Below are 23,601 nucleotides of genomic sequence, written 5' to 3'. Positions count from 1 at the left end.
CATAAGGGCAACAAGGAGGCCTGTCAGAACTTTACCTGTGTTTGTAGCCTGGTCCATAGGAACGGGCAGCTGGACAATGTAATCCACCCGCTGCGTGTACTTGGCTTTTTGTGACTGCTGACAAACTATCTTGTCCTCCACCAGAAACCTGAAGGCTTCAGATGGGTTGGGCCCAGAGCGACAGTTCCTCTGAAATAAAAGGTTTGCTCATTTAATTTAACCAGAAATAAAAAGAAATGAGAACCAAAGAATGAGCAGCTTTACCTCCACCATGTTAATGAAGTGCAATAAAAACTCCTGAGCATCCTGTTGTCGATTGGTAGAAAACTCAGGGTGGCCGCGCCCAACAAGTGCTTTAAACATTCGTGGTGCAATCCCAATTTGGTCCCCCTGCAGGAAAAGCACAAACGGAAATGAAATCAAACCAATTTATATATTTTTCATAAACATTTTTTATTTATCATTTGTAACTAACACAAATGAGAATCTCATATTTTCTGAAGATGGCTGGTCCTCCTCACCCTGGGTTCAGCTGCACCATTTTCATCTCCAGGATCTGGAGCTGGTTTGGAGTACTCTCCTGATAACAGGCCATAACCGAGCTTGGCTCTGTCAGAAACCAATAAACAAGACATCAATACAGATCCGACATTCATCAAGAAGGCTCATAAAGAAAAAGGAACAGTTCAGAAGGAGCAGTGATTTATCTTTAAAATTATTGTAATCATCCTGAAATTTCTGATCTTAAAAGCTAGGAACAACAAATCTTTGGGATAAAAAAAAACAGACCAATTGAATGTAAATTCAAGCTTAAATTAAAGGTAATAAAATCTGTTACGTTTCTATTTAACTCTAATTTTTATTTTAAACCTCTAAATAGTGAAAAGGTTAACAAAAAGAAGTGCTTTACCAATTTAGGAGTATTTTCTTTTTTTTTTTGTGATCAATTTTTTATTGTTTTTCACATTTTGTACATTAGAGGAAGACCAACCACAGGTAGTCAAAATTTTGTACAGTGCATACAAATTTGTGTCATCAATAGTAGAACACCCTTCCTCCCCACCCATGTCTACACTCACCAGCCCCTGCCCTCATTTCCACCCTCCCCACCCAATTTTGGAGTATTTTCTATCCCTCTCACTGCTCCTGTCAGAGGTGGTTTTTAGGCAGATAATAGCGATTTCAGAAGTTGTTATACGTAATGAATGACTCACACTTGGGTTTTGAAGTCCTGGGTTGGATCACTTGGTGCGTCATCAATAATCTTGTCAATGTTAGAAACATATCTGCAAGGCATAAATACAAATGGGGTAAAATACATTGACGGTATCTACATTAATATAAAACAGTCTAACATTGATTGGATATTTCTATCATTGTTTAGGATCTTTAAAACGACAATTTTAAGCAGTAAAAAGCAGCAAATACTATGACAGAATTACCAGGGTTTTAAAACTACAGAGCAAAAATAAAACAGGGGGTTACTGACGTGCTCTCGAAGTCTGGGACGGTGAAGAGCACTTGCATGACTGAATTGAGGTAGCAGCTGTTTCCCAGGTTCTTCATACCAGTCAAACCGGGTCCAAACAGGGGCTTCAAGGTGGTCCCGGACTCCTGGATCACTTCCCACTCCCCTACCCGCTGGTTTACAGCAATTTCCAACTCTGTCATTGTCCGCTCAGTCTGAAAGCAGAGTTCAGAGGTAAGATAATATTGGGTGGGTCCAACTAAACAGAGATTACAGAAGGTGGAACCAATCTAGAGTAGAACCGTAACCGTTGGAACTGCATTGCTAAGAGCTTCAATCTACCTTCGGCTAAAATGTAACACTTTTCCTAGAGCTCCCTCTGTGCAGCATCATTAGGCCCATGAAGAAATATATCAGCAGCACAACAACATTACGGAGCACAGTGAGAGGTGCATAGATCCTAAGCATCAACATTAGTGACATCTGTGCTCATGAAAGAGAAGCAGCTGGCAAAGAAATTAAAGACAGCAGGGATTCAGAAAAAACACAGGTGTCTAGGAAATCTGAGAAAATAGCCAAATGAAGAGTAGAGATGCTACTGTTAAAAGAACAAAGGTTAAGAATTACTACTTAAATATAACATTAAGTAATCATCAGATTTAAAGCTGCTTATTTACAGCAACATTACCTTCTGTTTAAATATTACTGCTAATGAAGATGAACTATAAAACCCCTTAAATCATACAAAACACAATCCATGGGTACTTCAAGAGAGAAAGCAGTCCATCTCTGTGGATAAATACCAGGAGGAACACAGACTATTGTCTGGCTAAGTTATTCCCACTTCAGTTGTGAAATAGTTCAGCAAACTGATTTAGGAAACTGTAATAAGGCAGAAAATTAACACATCTGTTGGTCAGGCAACAGAATTCTTTCTTTGGAAGTACATTTCTTATAGAACTAAAGTACCTTCTCCATGGTCATCATGTCAATGCCAAAGTGAGCTAGGTGCTCTGGTAACTTGGAGTCCAGAACCATGTCATCTTCATCATACGAATACACATCTGGACAAACAAAACAGTGGAGACAACTGAGAACTATGATGTACAGATAGAAGCATAAAGGGCTGCAGTAATCAATCTAATCTATGACTACATGTCCAAAAAGTGTCCAAACTAAATGTCTACATTCTCAGTTGTCAGTGTCATGGCAACCACAAACAGGCTTACATTGGAAGGCAACCGGACTTTCGCTCAGTTTGTTTAAGATGTTTGAACCTCAAAAAACTGAATGAAAGTGTTGTTTAAACTAAACATTACAGACATCATACAAAAACACAAATGTTTTTTTTTTCTTATTGCAATCAACAACAGAAAGTGGTGAGGAAAACATCATAGCAGTAATATGAAACATGTACTTTGAAATAATAATCCTATACTTTTCTCTTTTAGTCTCAGAGTTAACGTAGTGAATCATGTGCCTAAGCTTTTTATTTGTGTTGTCATCGGTTGACTTAGGGCTGCATGACATCCAGAAAACACAGCACTGCAATATTCATCATGAAAGTTTTGACGGTGACTATAATTAACCCACATTGTGTGGACTTTCGTAATTTTCCTCACAACAATTTCCCTACCATTTTCTATGACGTATATCATCCCAGCGACTAGGTATAGAACAAATATGGTTTGGAATTAAGAGTAGCCTGTGTTGTTGGCATGCCATAAATTCATAGGACACCACTTATTGCATTTAAAAATGTGCCATTTAAAAATATGCACTGAACTACAACCATAAGATGAACTCATAAATAGACATTAGTTAGAAAAATATAATGGTGGCTTAGTAAACCAGCAAAAATACAATTAGTCCATCCCTTATTTATAAATTAACTCCCAAAATAATAAGAATATCCATTATACGCCAACTATAACTCTAAAAACTGAAAAAAGCATAACCCTCTTCGGCTTACCAGCACCATCAGGAGTGATTGTACCCAGTTTGACAGCTAGTGGGTACCCCGTCTCCTGGAAATGGAGAAGGGCGTGGTTGTTGCCTCCAGAGCCATCAAAGTACCTGCGACCACACAGTACTTTGCCGTCTGTAAGGTTCATCCAGATGTTCTCCTGCAGATCACACACCTCACACCGCCAGCCACTGTGGAAGGAAAATAAATATTAAAACCTCAGATAAACAAGCTCTGTCACAGGTTGGGAAAAAAACAACATAGTGGATTCTGAACACAAGCTACACACTGCAGCAAACTAGTTCCACACCATACATCTAGGATTGAAAGGAGAATAACTGGACAGTGTTGATTGAGAAGACTGATTATGTTTATAGAGAATGTTTCTTCCATCCCAGGTGAAAAATTAGAACGGTTTTGGTTAGTTTCTTTTAGAGTTACTTATTCAATTAAAACGTACAGGGTTTGTAACTTAGTTACTCTAAAATAACAGTTATTAGGCAAGGTACCCATTTGTTTTTTTGACCCCATTAGCATCAGCAGCATGCTGCATCCACTATTCTTCTAGGGGTCACCCACAGAATTAATGTACTAAAAAAAAAACATATTTAAATATCAAAATAGCAGTCTATTTTTAGGTGTTATGATACAACTTTGTCATTTCCGATAAAATAGCGACATATTAGCTTTGAGAATTGACCGATACAGATATAAAAGATGAGATATTTGCACAGATCACAGAAGCTTTTATGACTTTTTAATAAAGTAGAACATTACAAAAGGCTAAATAAAGTAATATTACCAAATCAGGGCTCAAAATTCAATAACAAAAGGTATGAAAACAAGTGACTCATGTCAACTTAAGCAATGAATTACAGAAACTGAAAGAAGCAGAAAGATAATATTAGCATTGAAATATCGGAGATTTAAGAGGCTTACCATTAAAATATTTGTTTTCTGGCTAATATTGGACTGATATCCCATATTCATATCAGATCGGGACATCTTTAATTATCACCATAAGAAAAAAAAACCTTGTTTTAAAATAAAGACATATTTTGAATTTCTCTTACATAGAGAAAGTACATTTAATATGCAGTCTATTTTGTTATATACTGTGATACGCTCACAAAGCGCATATATGTACAATGACATCTCCACCTTTGCAAAGACATATTCAAATAATTTTTTTTAAGAATATCTTCTGTTGTTTTTTAAACCTGGATGCAGCACTTTGATGTTTTGTGGTAGTGAGATTGATTTCTGCAATGCTCTAAACATCACTGTATGTTGGCTAAAAGTACTGTAGTTTTACATTTTGGCGGTGAAACAGCATGGCCGTGATTGCATTTTATGGTTTAACATTTTTGATGAATTTGAATCACATTCAATCAACCGGAAGTTTATTCGAATTCAGCTTTAAAACATGAAATGTCAAATATCAATCAATACATTAAACAATTTCTTTTAACTAATGAATAAAATAACATACCATGCAGGTGAATTCAGCAATACAACAAGAAAGAAAAGAGTCATGCATGTTGATGAAATAAGGCACCAACTTTTAGGTCAGTATGTTTGAAAGGTGAGACATTAAATCAGAGCCGCTAGTAACCGACTCGGAAAAAGTCTAGGTTCTGTGAAAATAATGAACAAATTAAGCAAAACGTCTCGCCTTTGACTTTGGAAAGTGCTTCCAGTTTTGGAAAGATATCATTGAACTGTGTCGCTCTCTGCTATCACCTCTCTCCTCTCAGTCTATGGGCCCGTCCACACGAAGTCAAACCCTGGCCTAAACGCACAAATTTTTCACCAAACCAGCCTCTCATCCATACGAAGCCGGCATTTCGGGGGTCATCAAAAGATCTTTTTTTTATCAGGCCTTCAGAGTGGGAAGATTTTGAAACGCAGTTTTCGCGTTTCCATCTTTAAGCTCTAACCGCATTTTTGTTTTACACGCATGCGTCATAGCGTCGCCTCTAAACACGCATGCGCGACACAGTATCACAACAACAATGGCGCTGTACTGTGCTGAATGGTTGCTGCTCATGCTACTCACCCTGCTGTCGGGCTTACAACAGAATCTTCTTCTTCTGGAATATCTCCAGGAGGAACAGAGCAATATCGACGACATAGTTCAGCACCTGAATTTGACTGAACCACGAAAATGGACCCGCAGGGCAACCATGTATAAATATTAGTGCGCATGCCCAACATTTCGTCGCCTATTTTTGCTTTGGCACCACAGCGCCACTTACAGGCCTGGCATACATTTTGCAGCGTTTTCATGCATTCGTGTGGACGATCACATTTATTTTACGTCTCCGTCTTTACGACAAACGTTCTGGAAAATATTAGCGTTTCGTGTTCGTTTTGACTTCGTGTGGACGGGGCCTATGTGAGCAGCAATAAAAGCATGTTGAACACCCACCCCATTACAGCTCCTCAACCAATCACCTTAGCTCTTGCTGCAGAGAGGGTGCTCTTATAAAAAAAAAGCCTTGATTGATCAAGTTGTGGTTAGATTGTGAGTAATTTAACTGTATTACCAATATCCAGAAAAAGGAATTAGCAAAATTACTTCTTTATTGGAAAACTAATGCAGTTACTAACACTGTAATTATGCAGTTACTTACAAAACTGGAAATTACTAAAATGTAATTGTAGGATACAAAATGAACTAGTATACCTGTTAAATACTTTTCCATCTACATTAGATAGCTAGTTTTTTAGTTAATATCATCTAACCAGAGGCAGGCTAAAGACAGAAAACAGACAACAGCAAGTCCACATTGGAGAGGTGACAAAGTCCAATATCAAACAACTTAGAGTTTCTTTAGAAAATTGATGGAAGCCCAATAATGCAGCTCCTGCTGCAACAGTTTAGAGAAAATCATTGTGTGGCAGCTCATTATCAGACTAACATAACAAGGGTTAAGAAGGCTTCTTTAGCTCTGCCACCACATTCTGTAGAAGCCAAACTTTAAACGGCACATGTGCAGGACTCAAATAATCAGTATTCTTTCCACATGTTTTTTAGTCACAAAAAAATAATATTTAATTGCTCTAGAAAATGTTTCCTTTATTTTCTTAAAATCTTAAACTCAGCATGCAGGCTAGATATACATATTCTGTATCGGTTGGTTATATTTCCATTTTTTAGATCAAAATTGTGCCCCAATAGATACCTAATATCATGTTATTGTTCAACAACAAAATGGTTTAAAAATCTGACACTTGAGGTTTTGCTTTATGACTGTGAGCATGAATAATCCACATTTTATTTTAGGGATATCTAATCCTTAAAACCATTTAAGGCAGAATGCACCTCTTTAAATACATAAATGCACTTTATTCAAACTAAAAGAAATTCACCTGGGAGGGATCTTGACACCATTGTCAAGCTGTTTAAGATCAGCGGCATGCTTCGACTCCTGCCTCACCTCTCCGTCCCATTGTTGAACTTGTAAGGCATGAGACACTGAGTCTGCTGCCATGATACCTGCCATAGACAGAGACACCTAGAAGTAAAGCAGAGGAAGCACAAAAACTTTAGGAAAAGATGATTTGATTTTCTTTCTTATATAATTGCTAAACATGATCAAGTCTGAAGCCAAAAATGCATTAACTGATTAACAGAGATTTAATAGTCCAGTACTGATATAAAAAAAGCTATTCATTTTTAATACTTAAGATCAGAGGAGCTTGAAAACTGTCATTGCATCTTAATGTAAATTCCAACTAAACAGAATAAGTTACCCGCTCTTTAACAACATCAGGCATTGTGGCAAGGTCATCTGAGTTCACTTCCTGTTTGTCAGGGAAAATGACCACCTTTACATCCTCCTCATATAGCTCCTGCTCCACATCAAAGCCTCCTTCAATCCCTGGAAAAGAACAAACAAACAAAAACTTTAATCAACAACACATACAATACAACTTTCCACAAGTGTAATCTTGAGATCTTTGATTGCTAAATTATTTGCATCATCTCCTGACAGAGAATTTATGAGGAGACCAGGGAGAGAAAGACGTCAGTTGCATCCCAACTGACAAAAGGGAGCAAAGGGTACTAAAATTGCTAATGTACAAGGTATGGACTAAAGTTGGACGATATGTAAAATTTTCCAACCGATATCCATCAGTCCAACACATGGCGATTGATGATATTTTTGTGCAGGTGACTGTGTGCAAAGAACACCCTACAAGAACACCCTCAGAGCATGTCTTCTGCACTGCTGGTAATACTTTAAACCAGAAACAGCTAGTGTCTGGTTTTGATTGATTCGTTCTGCTTCAATTTTAAGTAGATTGCTGCTGCACGATGGCACTGTAGGAAAAAGCTGCAGCTGGAAAGAGTTTGTATGTACCATTAAAAACAGCATTTTTAAAATTTCTTTATTTATGCTGTTGTGGGCAGTGTGTTAACCCGGAGGTCTAAAAAGAAGCAAAAACTAAACAAAAAAAAAATTGCTCTAAAATAAATAACAGTGGAAGGCCTGAGTCTATCGTCGATGGTCTATAGCAGAGGTCACGGATTAGCTTACCTGCTGGCTAATCCAACCCGATTTAAAACATTTATAAATTACAGCATATTGTCCAACAACAGTGTCTAACTTCACTTGCGCAGCTTCTCCTGTTAATATGGTAAAGCCCTCTGGAGCATACGGGACCAGGCTACATGTCATACAAATTAGCCAATGAGCTGTGTCAGGACACTGCTGCTAGCTACTTTTAGACGCAGCAACAGTGAACCTGTGGCAAGCCGGGGGATGGAAAAAAGAAGGAGAAGACGATGAGAAAAGAGAGCAGAGAAAGTGTGGACTGCTGGAAGAACTGCAGTAAACTGGTGAAAGAAAAGTGAAATGGCGTTCTCAAAGATGACCCTGCACATTTTGAGTACGTTTGGCTCAACCTGCTGCTGTGAAGCAGGATTCTCCACCATGAACATAATCAAAAATAAATATCGATCCAGGCTCAAAATGAGAACCTTGATACGTGCTTAAGAATGGCTTTGCCAAACCCAGGTTTAAAGCCTTTCATAAAGCCCACTTCTCTCATTAAGCCATACAAAAAAAAAAGAAAAAAATTACAGCAAACGGTCAGTTTAGGTGTTTTAAAAAAGGTGTGAATTAGGGAATTGTCTATATAACAAACTGAACGATTGTTGTTCTCTACTTAAAAAAACACTTTAGATTTTTTATTTAAAACGTCAATGTATAACATGGATGCATAAGCAACTAATTTATTTCAGTGATAAATTCTGTTTAAAAGTAACAGATCATAATTAAAAAGGTCTCAGGAACTTTACTGGTCGTTGATTTTTAATCGGACCCCACTGATTTTTAATTGTTTACCCCTGGCCTATAGATTTGTCAAATCGCCTAAACGTCATGAGGATACATACCAACTTGGTAACAAGCAAGAACAAGCTGTTTTAACACTTTACAGTCCAAGAAGTCTTTTTCAAAACCAAAAAACCTGGAAAAGTAAGAAGTAGTGACTTCTGGGTCATGCATCTGAAAATTACAACAATATTAACCTATTTCCCAAGGATCAGGAGTAGATGTGTGACTAGCAGGGCAACCTCTCATATACCACCATAAATTCCCTTAAGATAACTTACCTATTGCCAGCCTAGTGGGCTTTTTCTTAGGTGGGTGTCCAGAGCCAGAGTTATTCTCATCCTCCTTCTGTGGGCGAAATCCACGTATATCATTAAACAAAAACCAGTAAATGACAGACATCTATTCATATAATATACCGTAATAGAAAAATCTACCTTATTCTTTCGAGTCCGGGTGATGTGGAGGTAAGCCCTCTGACCAGTCCGAGCATGGTGTCTGTCCACGTACTGACTACCAAACCCCAGAAAACTGTTCATGCACACGTACAGACCCCCTTCACTCTCCTTTAAAAAGAACAGCAGTTATTGTAACTATTTATTCATATACTTATACAAGAAACTAAAGCTGCTAAACACCAATGGCTCTTAGTGACAAAAGCATCCGTTGATGTAGCCCGTCAATCTGCTTCACTAATTAGCAGATGTTTCAAATTCAGAAACAAAAATTAATAAATAAAACTCGGTTAAGGTATAGGGTTATGAGAAGTGAATTTGAGGTTAAATTATGTTAATTCAGATCGATAAATACGAACAAAAGTTTGCTGGTTTGCCACTTTGACAGTTAAAGCAGTTGGCTACACAGCTAGCTTTCCTAGCTTAGCTTTATGCTAGCCTGCTAGTTAGCCAAAACAAGGAAATTCCTTCTCAAGTCTCAAAGAATATGTCTCCTTTTTTCTTGTCACTGCCCAGTTAATTGTGTGAATAAATCAGAAAAATTAACACTGCTTATCTGGGTTACCGAGGTGGTGTTTTATAAGAAAAGAAAGCTCACCGGTGAAGAAAATGACAGGGCGCATTCGTCTTTGTGGACACGGTCCCCGGGCTTTGGAACGCGAATTGTAGATAAAACTGACATCAAAACCTCACCAACATCCGCCATGGTGAGCTCACTAAGTCTGCTTTCCAGTGGGACTTTTGCTGTCCTGAATTTGGACACCCAGTAGGCTGTTTACCTAGGTTCTAAGGAGCTTTCGTTGTATCTCCCGTGTGTTTGGTCTGAATGAATCAGGAGCCGCTGGTGTTGAGGGAAGGAAGGCCGAACGATAGAAGCTCCAGCATTTTGCTGTAATACACTTAATATGGAAACCCACTGTAATTTCGGCAAACTTCACACTACGACCGCAGGCAAAGTTTCACAAATATTTGAAAATTAAAAGCCAGATATGGAAATGTATTTAAAAATATTTTTTTCCCATCTGGTTACTTGTTAATCAGATTGAAGCAATATTCATATCTAACTTCTCAGGTTGAGAAGTACTGAGTAAAATAAAGTGGGGAATATTTTATCTGGTTTACAATATACAATTATGTAGCTTATTGAAATGTATAATCCAATGTCAGTTACAGTTAAAAAGCTTAAACACATATGCCAACCTTATAGTCAGCTAGGATTTCACAAAATGTGTATATTCAACTCTGTAAGGTATGTCGTGCGCATGTATTTTCCTTTTTACGGTTGTAGTCGTAAAGCTAAATTCAAAGCGCGCCATCTCGTGGTGAACCACACATATGACAGTTTCAAACTGCTTAAACGTGTTCCTTTAATAATGACAAAACAAAGTAGCGCAATTACGCTGATTTGTTTACTACAAAAAAAAAAATTATATTCGCTGATGTAAACGAAATCGGTTAAGAACTCATAGCAAATATTTATGGGGGCTTGCATTCTTCACACTGGTGATTTCCCCCCCGTTTGACTATCCAGCCACTCCTCCTCTTCCTCTCCAACTTCTTTCTCCTGCTGTAGGACCTGCTCACAGGACCATGGCGCTGCGCCCTGAATGCTGCGCTGTATACGTGGCGTTGTGTTTTGTTTTAGAAACATTATTTACACTCACGGTTGGAGCGTCCGCAGGTAGCGGATCTAAAGTTTTGTCACTTTTACAGCCATATGACTTTCTGTATTACAGCGGGGTGCGTGCTTATTACGGGGGGGAGTGGGTGAAGGCTGCAGAGCTGCTGGAGAAATCCATCCAGACCAAGGAGGCACTGCTGGAATATCGCAAACAGTGTTATGATGATTGCTTGGTGTCTGGTAACGATGCTCTAAAGAAATTGGGTAAGTTTAGAGATATTATATATTCTGCCTGGTGTCTTTATGCAATCAAGATATCATATCAGTACCTATTTATTTATTTTTTTAGGGAATTATATGTGATAAAAAAAAAACTTGAAATATCCTAAAGATATCCAGACTAGACGGAGAATATCTGTTGCATTTTTTGATTTAGTCACACGATGACACTTTGGTGTTTATTTTTCCAGCAACACATTTCAAAAGGCCTGTTTTGTAGAATCCATCACTAAAAGTTGTCATTTGTCCAGATTTCCCCACCTGAGCCTTGGTTCCCTGCAGCTCATCCACAGTTTTGACTGAGCTTAGCTGTTTGTTCGATAGTGCTCTCCTTAATGATGCTGTCATTTCTGTTGGACATACTTATTTTTATTTATTTATTTGTAGTTGTTTCACCCTCTATTAAGTTTCAAAAACAAAATACTGGAACAAAGAGAAACTAGAAATAGATTTTTGTTACAAAACAAAAGGTTTTAACCATGGCTTTCAATCATAAGTATCATGAAACTAATTCTATGAAAACCTTTTAAAGTTCTCTGCTGTAAGTGAAATTAGGCCATCCCTTATGCTCTAGTTTGCACAATAAGAAAACAGCTCTCCTTCTGGGAGTTTTGACTTATTCTAACTTTGTTAAATAGGTTTACTGGATTAGAACATTACCAAATTAAACTATTTATCTGTATATTTTTCAGTAGTTTTATTTTTTTTAATGAACAGTTGTATGCTTCGGATAAGCTGGGATTATGGTATTTCTGTGAATGTCTAATAGTGCAAATAAAATGTTATGTCAATGATGGGTTAAAGATTTATTTATCAATCCCTGCTTTGCATCCCAATCCCTTTTTTTTCTTTTTTTTTTAATAGTGCACAATTTAAATCTAGTTGAGGCAAATGCATATTAATATTAATTACTGAGTGTTTCTTAATAATTTCTAAACGTACCATTCAATAACATGTACCTGTTTCTCATGGTTATTTTATATTTTTGTTGTTGCCTTCTGGCCTGGATTCCATAGAAAAGGGCTTTCTTTATGTCACTGTAAGTTTATTGTTGTTAAATCGAGGTTAAAATGAGACTGGATAGTATGGAAGATTTGCAAATAAGCCAATTGAATGCTAAACTGTATAATAAACAAGATTGAGACCATTATGTGGAATTTCTTTGGAGCAAAAAAACGGATAGAGTTATGGTTTTGGAAACATTTGATTAGCTTCATTTACAGGGAGGTATATTTAAGGAGGTATAATGGAAAGAGTCTGAGGTATGTGTTTATGTACGGCATTAGACTCTGAGGAGGGAAACATGTGGGACCTCTGGGCCCTGGACTGGATTCAGCAGAGAGCCGAATGTCTGAAGTTCTGTATCGGACGCTCCGTTACACCTATGGGGCAGCTGCCTGTTTCAGATGACATAGAATATGAATTCAACACTCGCAACCCTTACAACTTTCTACAAGTCACCTACTACAAGGTAAGCTGCTTAGATTGTTAGATTGTCAGTCTATTGACTCCTACAGAATCTACAGCTTAGCTGCGATTTCTTCAAATACTCCAGTGTTTTCCTGATTATTCTTTTTCCTCCACACCAGTTGGACAAGTTGAAAAAGGCAGCATCTGCAGCTCATACCTACTTTGTGGCCAACCCGAGTCACCTGGAGATGAGGAACAACATAGAGAAGTACAGACGGATGGAGGGAGTGACAGAGGATGATTTCCAGGATAGAGAGATGGAGAAACATTGGGTAAAAGATATAAGTGCTGTGTTTGTGCACTGCAAAAACATGAAATCTAAATAAGTCATTTCGTCATAAGTGCATTTTTTCTTGAATTTAGGTGGTAAGTGAGACACTTAGCCAGTAGAACAGTACAATTTACATTTAAAATAAGAAAAAAAACTATTACATTGTCTTATTTCAAGTGCATATTATCTAAATATTTTATTTTAATACCAAAACTACTCATTCTATTGGCAAATAATCTTATTTACCTGCTCAAATTGAGGGGAAATACACTTAATTTAAGAAATGCTTACTTATTTCTAGATCATTTTTGCAGTGTGTGCTGTAACTTTTAAAGGCCAGCTGCAAGTCTGAATGATGACAACAAGAAGATGTCCTACTAAAGTATTTTGATCCCAGGAACATTTATTTATTTTGTCACATCCATATCTTTATTTTAATAGACAAAGTAGTACTTACCGTGAATCATAAAAAAAGGATATGTTCTTCCTGTCTTGTTTTGTCTTACAACTATTAAAAATATAAAGGCATTTATATTGTTATAATATAAACGCATTCATGTTCAGCACTATTAGTCAACACTTTAGAAAACTGTATTTTTGTACAGATTCAGTCCCAGCACTTTTATGGGATGTTTTGCAAATGTCCATTTTTAAATCAAAATCTCAATTGGATTTAGTTGTGGGCGGGGTTTCTTCTGTATCCACCTCCATGGATCTTCTCATAAACTCAGATTTTATTTAATGATATCACAGTAAAGGAAGCTGAATACAAATAACTCTTCTTTTTCTCTAAAATAAGAGGAAATATAGAAGTTTATTGTTGTGACATAGCAAGCTGTAAAGAGCTGAGGATCAAAGCATGTAGCTTTATTCCTTCCTTAAAAACCTTTTTTATGCATGGTTTTACACCAGGGTATGAACATAAACTATAACACTTCATAGCTGTTTTAAACTAAAAGCTGATGTAGCAGCATCTCCAGACTGAACCCAGGTGTATTGTTCTCTCTCAGATCCTGTATGATGCAGCTGTTCAGCATGAGGCCTCCTCTGACTGGCTGCAGGCGGCAGAGAAATGGAAAGCCTGCGTGAACGAAACTCTGCAGCGCATGGATGATTGCAGGGTGCAGTGTGTGGTTAGCCCACAGCTGCTGCCTGAGGACAGGGGATTGGAGAGCTCTGATGGAGTCTTCGAAAAGGCTGCAGGTAAGAAAAACGACCGAGCAGGGCAAGAGATTTATTTTAGGGAAAAAAGTCAAAGGAAATCTTTCCTCTGTGGCTGGTGAATGATTATGTGTGTTTTTACCAATGCTTTTAGAGAAGCTTAAGAATATTGTTCAAATATTGACATATGCAGGTGAACTAAAATAAAATGGTCAGTCCCCTCTAAAAGCGCATACAGTAATCCTGGAAAGTTGCAATAATAAATTGGAGGTAAAAATGTCTAAATTGTTATTTACAAATTTGCATTTAGTCTGCTTTGAGGATATTCTTCTACACAGAACAATTTATTTGGGGGGATTGTTGGCCTAGTGGTTAGAGCTGTGCGCTTGTGCACTGAGAAGGTTGCAAGTACCTGGTTGATCCCCACAGCCTCCACTCTTGGTTTCTGAGCAAACCCTTAACCCCTGATTGCTCCCCAGGCGCGACAAAATGGCAGCCTACTGCTCCCCTAGGGGATGGATAACAATTTAAAGCTGCCTAAATAGGTTTTTCAAACACTTCATCAGAATATTTTATTATGCTTTATTGCCCCTACGATGGACTGGCAACCTGTCCAGGGTGTACCCTGCGTCTCGCCCGTAGACAGCTGGAGATAGATACCAGCACCCCTCATGACCCCAGCTGGGATAAAGCGTGATGGAAAATGGATGGAAGGATGCTTTATTTCTTCTTTTTAGTTCCTTATTTTTGGATTTTAATGATTTGTAATTAAGTGGAAATTGCTAGCATTTCAGCGACATGTGTGCTTGCTTGTGTCTTCAGTTTTATATTTTAGCCTTTATAACATGTATTTTGTGTGCTCTGTCCAGCTCTGTCTCTGTCCCTGCTCTCATGCCGGCAGTCCTGTGTGACTCGGGTTGCGACACGGCCTGGACGGCTCTCCGCTCAGGAGGACTTCTTGCCGACACAGCTTGAGCATCTTCACATTGCACAGTTTAAATGTGAGGTTCTGGCTCAGTGAGATTAAAACAGTTTTATTTTACATTATTTTCCATCTTATGCGTGATTCTTGTTTTCCAACAGCTGGTGATGTGAGGGGAGCTCTGCAGACACTTCACTCTTTTCTGCTGTTTTACCCCACTGACAAGGACTCCTTAGATAACCTGCAGCTCTACTATGAGACACTAGGGGGGGATGTGGAGTCACATGGTGTTCAGCCTGCTCAGGTAAAGCTCTGGATGATCCAGCCACCAGCACAAAGCACTATTTTTGGGTGAAATTATGCATGACTTTCAATATTTATATTCTACAAATGGCATAAATATATATCATCCCTTTATACTATGAGCTACTATAGTTAGGAGAATATGTCACCAGGACAACAGTGTTAATTATAACTTCATAAACATGGCAGAACATGAAGGCAGTTTGTCACAGCCACCTTGGAAACACAACAAATGTGAGAAAGAAGTAGCTCTTGCTGAACTAGACTGAAAAACTTTCTGGAAAACCTACAAAATGTTTTGTATAAATGAGAGCAACCTTTCTGAACACACCTTCCCCAGAGTGAAAAAGCATGGTGGCAGCACCATGCTGTGGGGTTGTTTTTCTTCAGCAGAGAAAATCAGATATGATGGGAAGATTGCAATCCGGGAGGTCAGTCTGTTAAAAGCCGCAAAAGAAGCTGAAGTTTACAATCTCGCCATATAACAACTCAAAGCATGCAATCAGAGCTGCGATTTACTGGTTTAAATCACAGCATATTTCCATATAAAAATGGTCTATTTGAAGTCTATACCTAGATTAAGTTGAGAATTTCTTATTGATAGAATTGAAGGAAAACTGATCAGGATTTAGTAATTGCAACCATCTTCTAAGTAGATTCACATTAATCCAAACAGTCAAGTTTGACCAAAAGTTTGTGTTTTCATTTAGGGAATTGCCAAATACATCAATGAGTCCTTGGAAGACAAGAAGCTGTTGTATTTTGGTGTGGAGAACTTAAACTTTACCTTCACTGACCCGGTAAGCACTGATGTCAAATACAAAAACATAAACACTGCAAAAGTATGTGTTCTTAGTTTATCTATCATCCTGTTTGTAGGATCTCTGGACTCCGGAGGATGTTGTACCAGAATCTGTAAGAGATAACTGGAGGTGAGGCAAAGTGAGGTTAGATTCATTCTATAAATGGCTATATGAAGTGACCTCGGTATATTTGCGTCCTGGCAGAGCCGAAAAACAGAAAATAAATGAGAAAATAAAAGTAGGGGATCAGTTGGAAGAAGTGGATGACAGCGGGTTTTATGCAGGTAAGGCAAGTACGCCCGAATTTCAGGATTTTTCCAGTTTTTTTGTCTCATCTTTTCCTTCCTCTTCATGTCAACAGGAGGCCCGGTGCCCCAGGATGGTGTGTCCATAACCATGGATGATGAAGCTCTGAACGGGACCAACAGAGTTGTCCTTGATGGAGTCATGACTGAGAAAGAATGTAGCAGAATATTCAATTTAGCAGCTGTAGGTTCTCAGGTTAAAACCTGCAATCTCCCTTGAACACAGGGGCACGTCTTCATTTTATGTTGGTTTTTTGTAGATTGCTTCATCTAGTGGAGATGGTTACAGAGGACGCAGGTCTCCACACACACCTCATGAGACGCTGGAGGGTCTTACTGTGCTCAGGGCTGTAAAGGTTGGTGAAAAGTAAATAATGTCTAAAGGAAAAGGACATCTTTTGTCTAGATGAAATTTCTTAAACCTTCCACTGATTGTGTTGCAGCTGTCTCAGGATGGACTGGTGAACCAGTCAGATACCAGGTTGTTACACGAGCTGGGAGAGAGAGTGAAAACACTGCTGCACTCCTACTTTAGGAGCCCCTCTGGGCTTTTCATCTCCTTCTCACATCTGGTGTGTCGCAGTGCAACTCCAGGTAGCACTTAGTAGATTTCATTCTATTATTTTTTATACTTGTTGAATTAATAACAGTGAATATTATATCCCCAAGGGGATGGGTTAAATGCAGAGGTAAATTTCTCCAATGTGAGATCAATAAAGAATTATTATTATCATCCAATGATATTTTATAATACCCCAAAGCTTATGGTCCTTTCCTCAAAGACAGGTTAAGTAATAGTCTGTAAAATGTTTTAAAAACTGATGCATTATCAGGTTTTAGAGATTTATTTCCAAAGAGCTGCAAAATCAGCATATATCTACATAGAGGGCCTTACAAAAGTATGCACACCCCTTCAGTTTGTTATTTATTAAAAATGGGAAGAGGAAAACAAAGTGAGCCAGGCCAGACAAGAAAAGGTTTGTTCAGGGAACTTGTGGCAACCTTTTAGAAACTGCATAGAACAACAAGCATAAACATGGCACCAGTGTCAGGTTTGGTTGAGGACCCAAATGCAGAGATGAGGAAGCAGAGATGAGTTTTGCTGATTTAAAGATAAAAGACAACAGAAACAAAATCAGAGAACCAAAATACAGGAAACCAAAAACCAGGAGACGTCAGGGGGAAAAAAAACATGGGAAGCTAAGTAACAACAAGAAACCAGCAAAGAGTGACTGAACAGGAGGTGTAGTATACATGAGAGACAGAAACAATGGGAGGACTAACTATATGATAGGGAGCAGGCGTAGACAGAAGTAACTAGAAGGAGCTAATGGAAAGGAGACTGGTACAAGGGGGCAACAGAGAAGAAGTCAAAAAATAAAACACTGCTTAAATATACAAAATGGAAAATAAACCAATGAACAAGAAAACACAGAATAACAGAATAATAATAATAAAGTGGAAAAGTCAAAATGAAACTTAAACAGAAGTCCACGTAGGGTGCAATCATGACAACCAGGGCTGCAAAAAAATTTTTTGTTTTAAAATCCTAATTAAATCGCATTGAAGCAGCAGTAACATAAAATGGGCAACATAAAATGCCCATCTCTATCAATTACACTACTATTTAGTTGTTTTGCAAAAAAAAAAAGGAAATTGGGAAACAACTGATCTAATATCTCAAGAAGTTTGAGGCATACAGTAATGTTGTCAGTTTTCTAATTGTAGAGAAAGGTAATTTTACAAATGTATTAACTCAGGAGGGCTGAATAGAGGTGCAAGCTGCACCTTTCAGGTTTTTATTTGTTAATAAAAATGCTTATAACACTGAATCTATTTTTCTACTTTACATTTTGTGGCACAAAAGCCCGTAAATATTGTTTGCAACGAGACAAATGTTATGGTAGAGCCTATATTCAGCCTATACAGTGATCCTGTATGTGGGGAATTTTGTTTGTACAAGTCAATGGGTTACCAAAAACATAAAAAATTCCCTGATTTTAGTTCTTGAGCCAATACCTTAGCTTATTTCAATACATCTTTGTTGTACTTTTTTTTTTTACTGACTTCATGGTCACCTTTTCTTTTCAGGGGACCAAAAAGGTAGGATGGATCTGTCTCACCCTGTCCATGTTGATAACTGTCTTCTTGAGCCTGAAACCAAACAGTGTTGGAGAGAACCACCAGCTTTCATACACAGAGACCTCAGGTACATTTTGATAACCCCTCTTTGTCATTCATATTTATTACAGTACAGTTTCTAAGCTTCTGGGGACAAATGTTCTCTGTTATGTGGGCTTTAAAATATATTCAGGCTATTTCAGCCAGAATTTTCTGCTGAATTTAGATAGGACTGATAAAAAAATATAAAATTAAAAAAAAACATGGCTGATAAAAGAAAAATGCTTTGGTTTGTAACCCAACAATTTCCATGTCTATGACCATCTATTTAGTTCAGTTTCATGCAGGGCCAAACTTCAACAGCTGTCACAGAATTATTCCAATTGCCATAAATGGCCTCCAGACCGAGCATTGCACACCCCTGCTTTAAACAAATCAGAATTTAAATGAGATTTGGTTTACTACATAACACTGCATTACCTAACTGTCTTAAATCAGTAGCTTGTGTCTCATATAATGTAATAAATGTTCTCTTTTTAAGACTAAAAATGAGGAATATCTTTATCCAACAGTGCCGTTCTCTACCTGAATGATGATTTTGATGGAGGAGAGCTGTTCTTCACTGAAAAAGATGCCAAAACCGTAACAGTGAGTCACCTTTCTTCTGACTGTAAACCATACAGTTTATTGATATTTATTTTCAGAGTTAGAGGTTGGACTTCTTGTACTTGTCTCCAGGCCAGAGTTAAGCCCAGCTGTGGTCGACTGGTGGGCTTTTCCTCTGGACCGGTGAACCCCCACGGCGTTACCGCCGTGACGAGGGGTCGGCGCTGCGCTTTGGCACTGTGGTTCACAAAGGAGAAGCTCTACAGGGACATGGTAGGCACAGATACAACATCAGACTTGAACTCTACGCCGCTTGGGTCAGAACTGTGGCCTTGTTTGCTGATGTCGTGACTCTGATGTGGTGATAATAGGAGCAGCTCGGACACAATGCAAATCTGTTCCTCGTTTTGCATGTTGATGGCCATTTACTGAGCCTGCTCCTCGGCCCAGTCGACGCAGTCTCATCATAGAGACGCTTCGAGAAAGATTAACCATTTAGGACTGAATTTTTTTAGACCACATTTAGTCATTTTACAGAATCAGAACATTAAGGCATTTGGCTATAAGAAGGAATAAAACACGATGATTCTGCCCTAAAACTACTAAAACACCATAAACCATTTTCACATTTTAAACCATTACCACAATTTTGATATATTTTATTGGGTTTTTACATGATCAATTGGCTAACAAGAAATATAGCTTTATTGTGAAAGAAAAGGATAAATGAATTTCTTATTTATTTTTACTAATAAAGGTTTAAAAAGGGGCCCACCTTTGTATTCACCCCAACAAGTCAGCACTTTATGAAAACACCTTTTACTGCAAGTTTTCTAACGTATCTTTCTATCAATATTCACATCTAAAGATGTAAGTTTCTGTCTAATCTTCCAAAATAGCTCAAGCTCATTGCACTGGATTACATCCTCATTTAGCTTTAGGTTTGGACTTTAGGACATTCTAAAACTCATGTCAATTTACTTTAGATTATTATACATTTACCTTCATCAACTTGAGTTTTGGTCTTTCTAAACGTAGCAGCTTTATCCGCATTCTTGCCTTTCCCCTACATGGCTTAAGGCATAATCAAAATAAGCAACTGCTTAAGGCTTGAAGGCAACTAAAAGGCCCGTGAGAGAAAATATTTTACTCCTTTACATGTATAATAATATTTATTTGATCATTGTGTATTCTTTTGCATTAATATATTTATATTAATCCATCCAATATATATAAATGTATATTTTTATATATTTTATATCAATTATTAGTACATGCAGAAAAATAACTGGTCTTGGAGGCCAGCATAATGCGCAGAATCAAACAAAGTAAACTTCTCCCAGACAGTTTCTTTTTTTTTTTTTTTTTAGAACAGGCTGGAAATGACATCTTGTGCCTACAAAAATAGGGAAACCTTCCAGAAATCCCTAAAGCACAGATGACTAAATTTTAACTGCTTATTTACGTTTCTTAAAATGAGATCTGTTTTTTTGAGCTCAAATTATTAGAGAACCACCTGAGATCTTTCACAACAGAAGAAAGACAGAGAGGACTGGCACTGATCACATTTGATTGGACATCAGATTTCTTACGGTGATGTCATAGATTGTTTTCAGAATTCATTTCATGAATTGAAAAACAAGGTAATAATACCGGTAAATATGGTCAAACTAGTGCGTAAAAGTAGTTTATTTTTCCCAGTAGAGCTTTTGCATAGACTTACAAATATTTACCAAGTTTGAATGACTATTTATTAATCTCGAAAATTAAAACCATTTTACCTTGTTTCAGGTAACTCTTCATTTACATTATTATAGCATATTGTAAATTTTATTTAATTATGTTGTGTTTTTTTTACAATTCCACTTATTTTTACTTATGTAGTTAATGTTATATATTTATTTTTTGTTGTTCTCGCACCACTGATTATTTTTGGACATTATTAGTTTTTTTAATCAGATGACACTTCTGCTGTGATTTCATTGCATGCAAGTATATTTGATTCATTTTGGCGAAACTGAGTGATGTATTAATATAGGATCATGTAAAGCAGCTCTGTAAATGTTCCAAACATCTGACTGTTGATTTCCTCTCTGGCTTTTGCTATACTACAGAGGGGACTTCCTGTGACTTTCTCTTAATAGTGTAAGAGTTCTGCCATTCTTGTAGCTCCTACAAAGTTACCGTACTTGGAGCGCATAACGTTTGGTTTACTGTTTGTTTTGGATTCATAATCAGTTAATTTACACAGTGGGGGAGTCAGAGGGAAGGGGGGCCACTTTATCAACATTTATTTGCCAAATGTTTGGAAAATCTTCCAAATGTATACCATTTCCCTCCACTATAAGGTGGTGCTTGGTATTGATCCATCAGAATCCCAAGAGCATACACAGAAAGTCCTTTGTTGTATGATGACAGTACGTAACAAAAGTTCAGTCATGTCAACTTCGCTGACATCAACAAAACTCCGTCGCTGAAAAACAAGGAAGGAACACTGATTTTGATAACTCCTTCCAAATTTGCTTTCCAAATTAGTTTCCAGCAGGAAATCAGCATTTTGATGTATTTTGCATCTCTGCTGCAGGAGCGAGAGGAAGCAGAGGCCTTGTGGGCAGCTGACGGACAGAGCATTTTGAAAAAGGAAGAGGAGGAGAAGGAGGGAGGCGCCAGCCCCGGTCGTAACGCTCGGAACCACGCTCCTAAAGAAAGGAGCAGAGGGAGAAACATGGTGACCGGGGGCAAGGATGAGCTCTGAGAGTCAGAAAAGGCACTAAAGACCTGATTCTGGACTTTTATTTTCATTTCTCCCATCCCATACTGTTTACCATACCAAGCATCTCACTCCAGCTGTGCATCTTTTTTTTAGTTTATGTTGTTTTTAATTTGTGCTTTATTTATACTGTAAGTGAGAGGAAAGAGGTTCCTCTTATTTCTGTGATGTGAGTCTGTACTTTTGTTCCAGATGCATTTCCGACCAATCACTGACCTTGAAAATGAAAAGAATATAATGTGCATTAAATGTGACTCTATCAGTGAAGCATGAGTGCCACATGCCAAATGCACGCAAGTGCTGCCTGAAAAAGAGGATTAGCGGCAGAGAGCGAGGTTAAAAAGCGGTAGCAAAGTAAAGCCAGGCTGCAAGATCTGTTTAGCGATTTACCTCTCGGGCCTCAATGACTGGCTGCAGCTTTTGCTCTAAATATGAGGAATATGATAAAGTTTGACGTCTGGTGACAGGAGCATGATGCACAATAGTCTCAGACACTAAAAGAGGGAGAGGAGTGAGCTGTTAGGGAGAGAGGTGAGTGAGGATAAAAAAAAAGGATAGAAATAGAGAGATTACTGTTAATCCCTTATAAATAAGTGCATTTGTTTATGAAGCTTAAAAAGTCTCCCATTTAGAATATGGAATATTAATCCAAGGAGTGAGCACTTAATCATACACATCCAGTGGTGTGACAGACGGCTCAACCTCTGCCATCTTATCTTACCCATTACAACCAGGCTCTCTTTGCACCCTTCGTCTTGTGCATTATAACCAGCCTCTGTTCACAGCCCATATTAACTCTCTCGCTCCCCCTGTGCTGTAATCAGTTACTAGATTTGGGTCGACCAGATCATTTTTATGTAGATTTAACCCTCTCCCATATGACACAGCCCCCAAAATGTCTGTTAATCTCTTATGAAGCAGGTGCCACTAAGAACCCCCACTGTTTGGTGTAATTATTACTCTCATTCCTGAAAAGCATGTAATTCACTGAACTTTCCAGTTGGTTTTCTGTTGTTGGATTATTAGCAGAAATTACATTAAGCCACTCTGCAAGGTATATAAACCTAGAGCGTTGATAGGAGTCAAACTGACAAGATCACTGCTTCCTAAATATTTGAATATATCTGAATGATACCAGGATTTGCTTTTGTAGATGTAGAGAAATAGATTAACCATAAACATGGTTTGTTCAGGAATTTAATCTACCGTAGTCCTTGAAGAGTATGGGTTAATTTCCAGGAACTAAAACAGTAAAATCTCAGTATATATAAGAATATTATTCATATATATTTATTCAATACAGGCTGACTATGTAGCCTGGAAAAGATAAATATAGAAAAAAGAAATGGAGAATGGGAAGTATTTTAATTTTACTATTATCCTTCTTTGGTTTTCTAAAATATCCATCTGACGATCATCCATCCATCTGTCATCCATCATTGATCCATCATCCATTCATCCACCGCTTCATTAATCCATCCATCCACCCACCCACCCATCTATTCATCCATCCATCGAACAACCCATCCATCCATCTATAAATAAATACAAGGTTACTTAAGGCACAAAAAACAATAATCTAGAGTGAATAAAAAGTGACACAAGGTAATAAACAAAGCCTAAGACAAAAAAAAGCTGAAAAAAATTAAAAACATCCTGCTTTTCAAAAACCATTTGTTCCTACATGCTCTCTGTGCTTTTTTAAATCTGTGTCTCTTCAGGTATCTGCTAAAGA

The 23,601-nt window shown here is 37.8% G+C and overlaps 2 protein-coding genes across 3 annotated transcripts in view; one reads left to right on the top strand and one right to left on the bottom strand.

Moving 5' to 3' along the window:
• usp5 (ubiquitin specific peptidase 5 (isopeptidase T)) overlaps nt 1-10,089 on the bottom strand; it is a 17,253-nt gene extending 7,164 nt beyond the window's left edge. Inside the window, exons 1-12 of one of the 2 annotated variants that reach the window (XM_015370831.1) lie at nt 9,833-10,089; nt 9,217-9,345; nt 9,061-9,127; nt 7,194-7,321; nt 6,810-6,955; nt 3,441-3,625; nt 2,438-2,532; nt 1,490-1,683; nt 1,215-1,286; nt 522-609; nt 265-390; nt 36-189 (exon numbers count right to left, since the gene is read on the bottom strand). In XM_015370831.1, the coding sequence (XP_015226317.1) occupies nt 36-189; nt 265-390; nt 522-609; nt 1,215-1,286; nt 1,490-1,683; nt 2,438-2,532; nt 3,441-3,625; nt 6,810-6,955; nt 7,194-7,321; nt 9,061-9,127; nt 9,217-9,345; nt 9,833-9,940 (1,492 nt within the window). In that variant the 5' untranslated portion in view covers nt 9,941-10,089. The remainder of the gene's footprint in view (nt 1-35; nt 190-264; nt 391-521; nt 610-1,214; nt 1,287-1,489; nt 1,684-2,437; nt 2,533-3,440; nt 3,626-6,809; nt 6,956-7,193; nt 7,322-9,060; nt 9,128-9,216; nt 9,346-9,832) is intronic. The other variant, XM_015370832.1, reaches the window with a different exon arrangement.
• Nucleotides 9,939-23,601, top strand: p3h3 (prolyl 3-hydroxylase 3). The gene is made up of 17 exons (XM_015370726.1): nt 9,939-10,000; nt 10,695-11,119; nt 12,421-12,605; nt 12,724-12,876; nt 13,886-14,078; nt 14,906-15,037; nt 15,120-15,262; nt 15,972-16,061; nt 16,141-16,193; nt 16,269-16,348; nt 16,426-16,553; nt 16,630-16,725; nt 16,813-16,963; nt 18,461-18,578; nt 19,063-19,138; nt 19,229-19,369; nt 21,681-23,601. The coding sequence occupies exons 1-17, from the start codon at nt 9,939-9,941 to the stop codon at nt 21,849-21,851; spliced, it is 2,397 nt and encodes a 798-aa protein (XP_015226212.1). The 3' UTR covers nt 21,852-23,601.

Source organism: Cyprinodon variegatus, unplaced genomic scaffold, assembly GCF_000732505.1.
Source record: "Cyprinodon variegatus isolate N-32 unplaced genomic scaffold, C_variegatus-1.0 Scaffold48, whole genome shotgun sequence".
NCBI classification, from domain to species: domain Eukaryota; kingdom Metazoa; phylum Chordata; class Actinopteri; order Cyprinodontiformes; family Cyprinodontidae; genus Cyprinodon; species Cyprinodon variegatus.
This window is presented reverse-complemented; position numbering and strand designations above follow the sequence as displayed.

Coding starts and splice junctions, on each gene's coding strand:
- p3h3 (XM_015370726.1), top strand. CDS start 9,939: ATGGTGAGCTCACTAAGTCTGCTTTCCAGTGGGACTTTTGCTGTCCTG. Junction 10,001..10,694: donor GTCCTGAATTTGGACACCCA/GTAGGCTGTTTA, acceptor AAATCGGTTAAG/AACTCATAGCAAATATTTAT. Junction 11,120..12,420: donor CGATGCTCTAAAGAAATTGG/GTAAGTTTAGAG, acceptor GTACGGCATTAG/ACTCTGAGGAGGGAAACATG.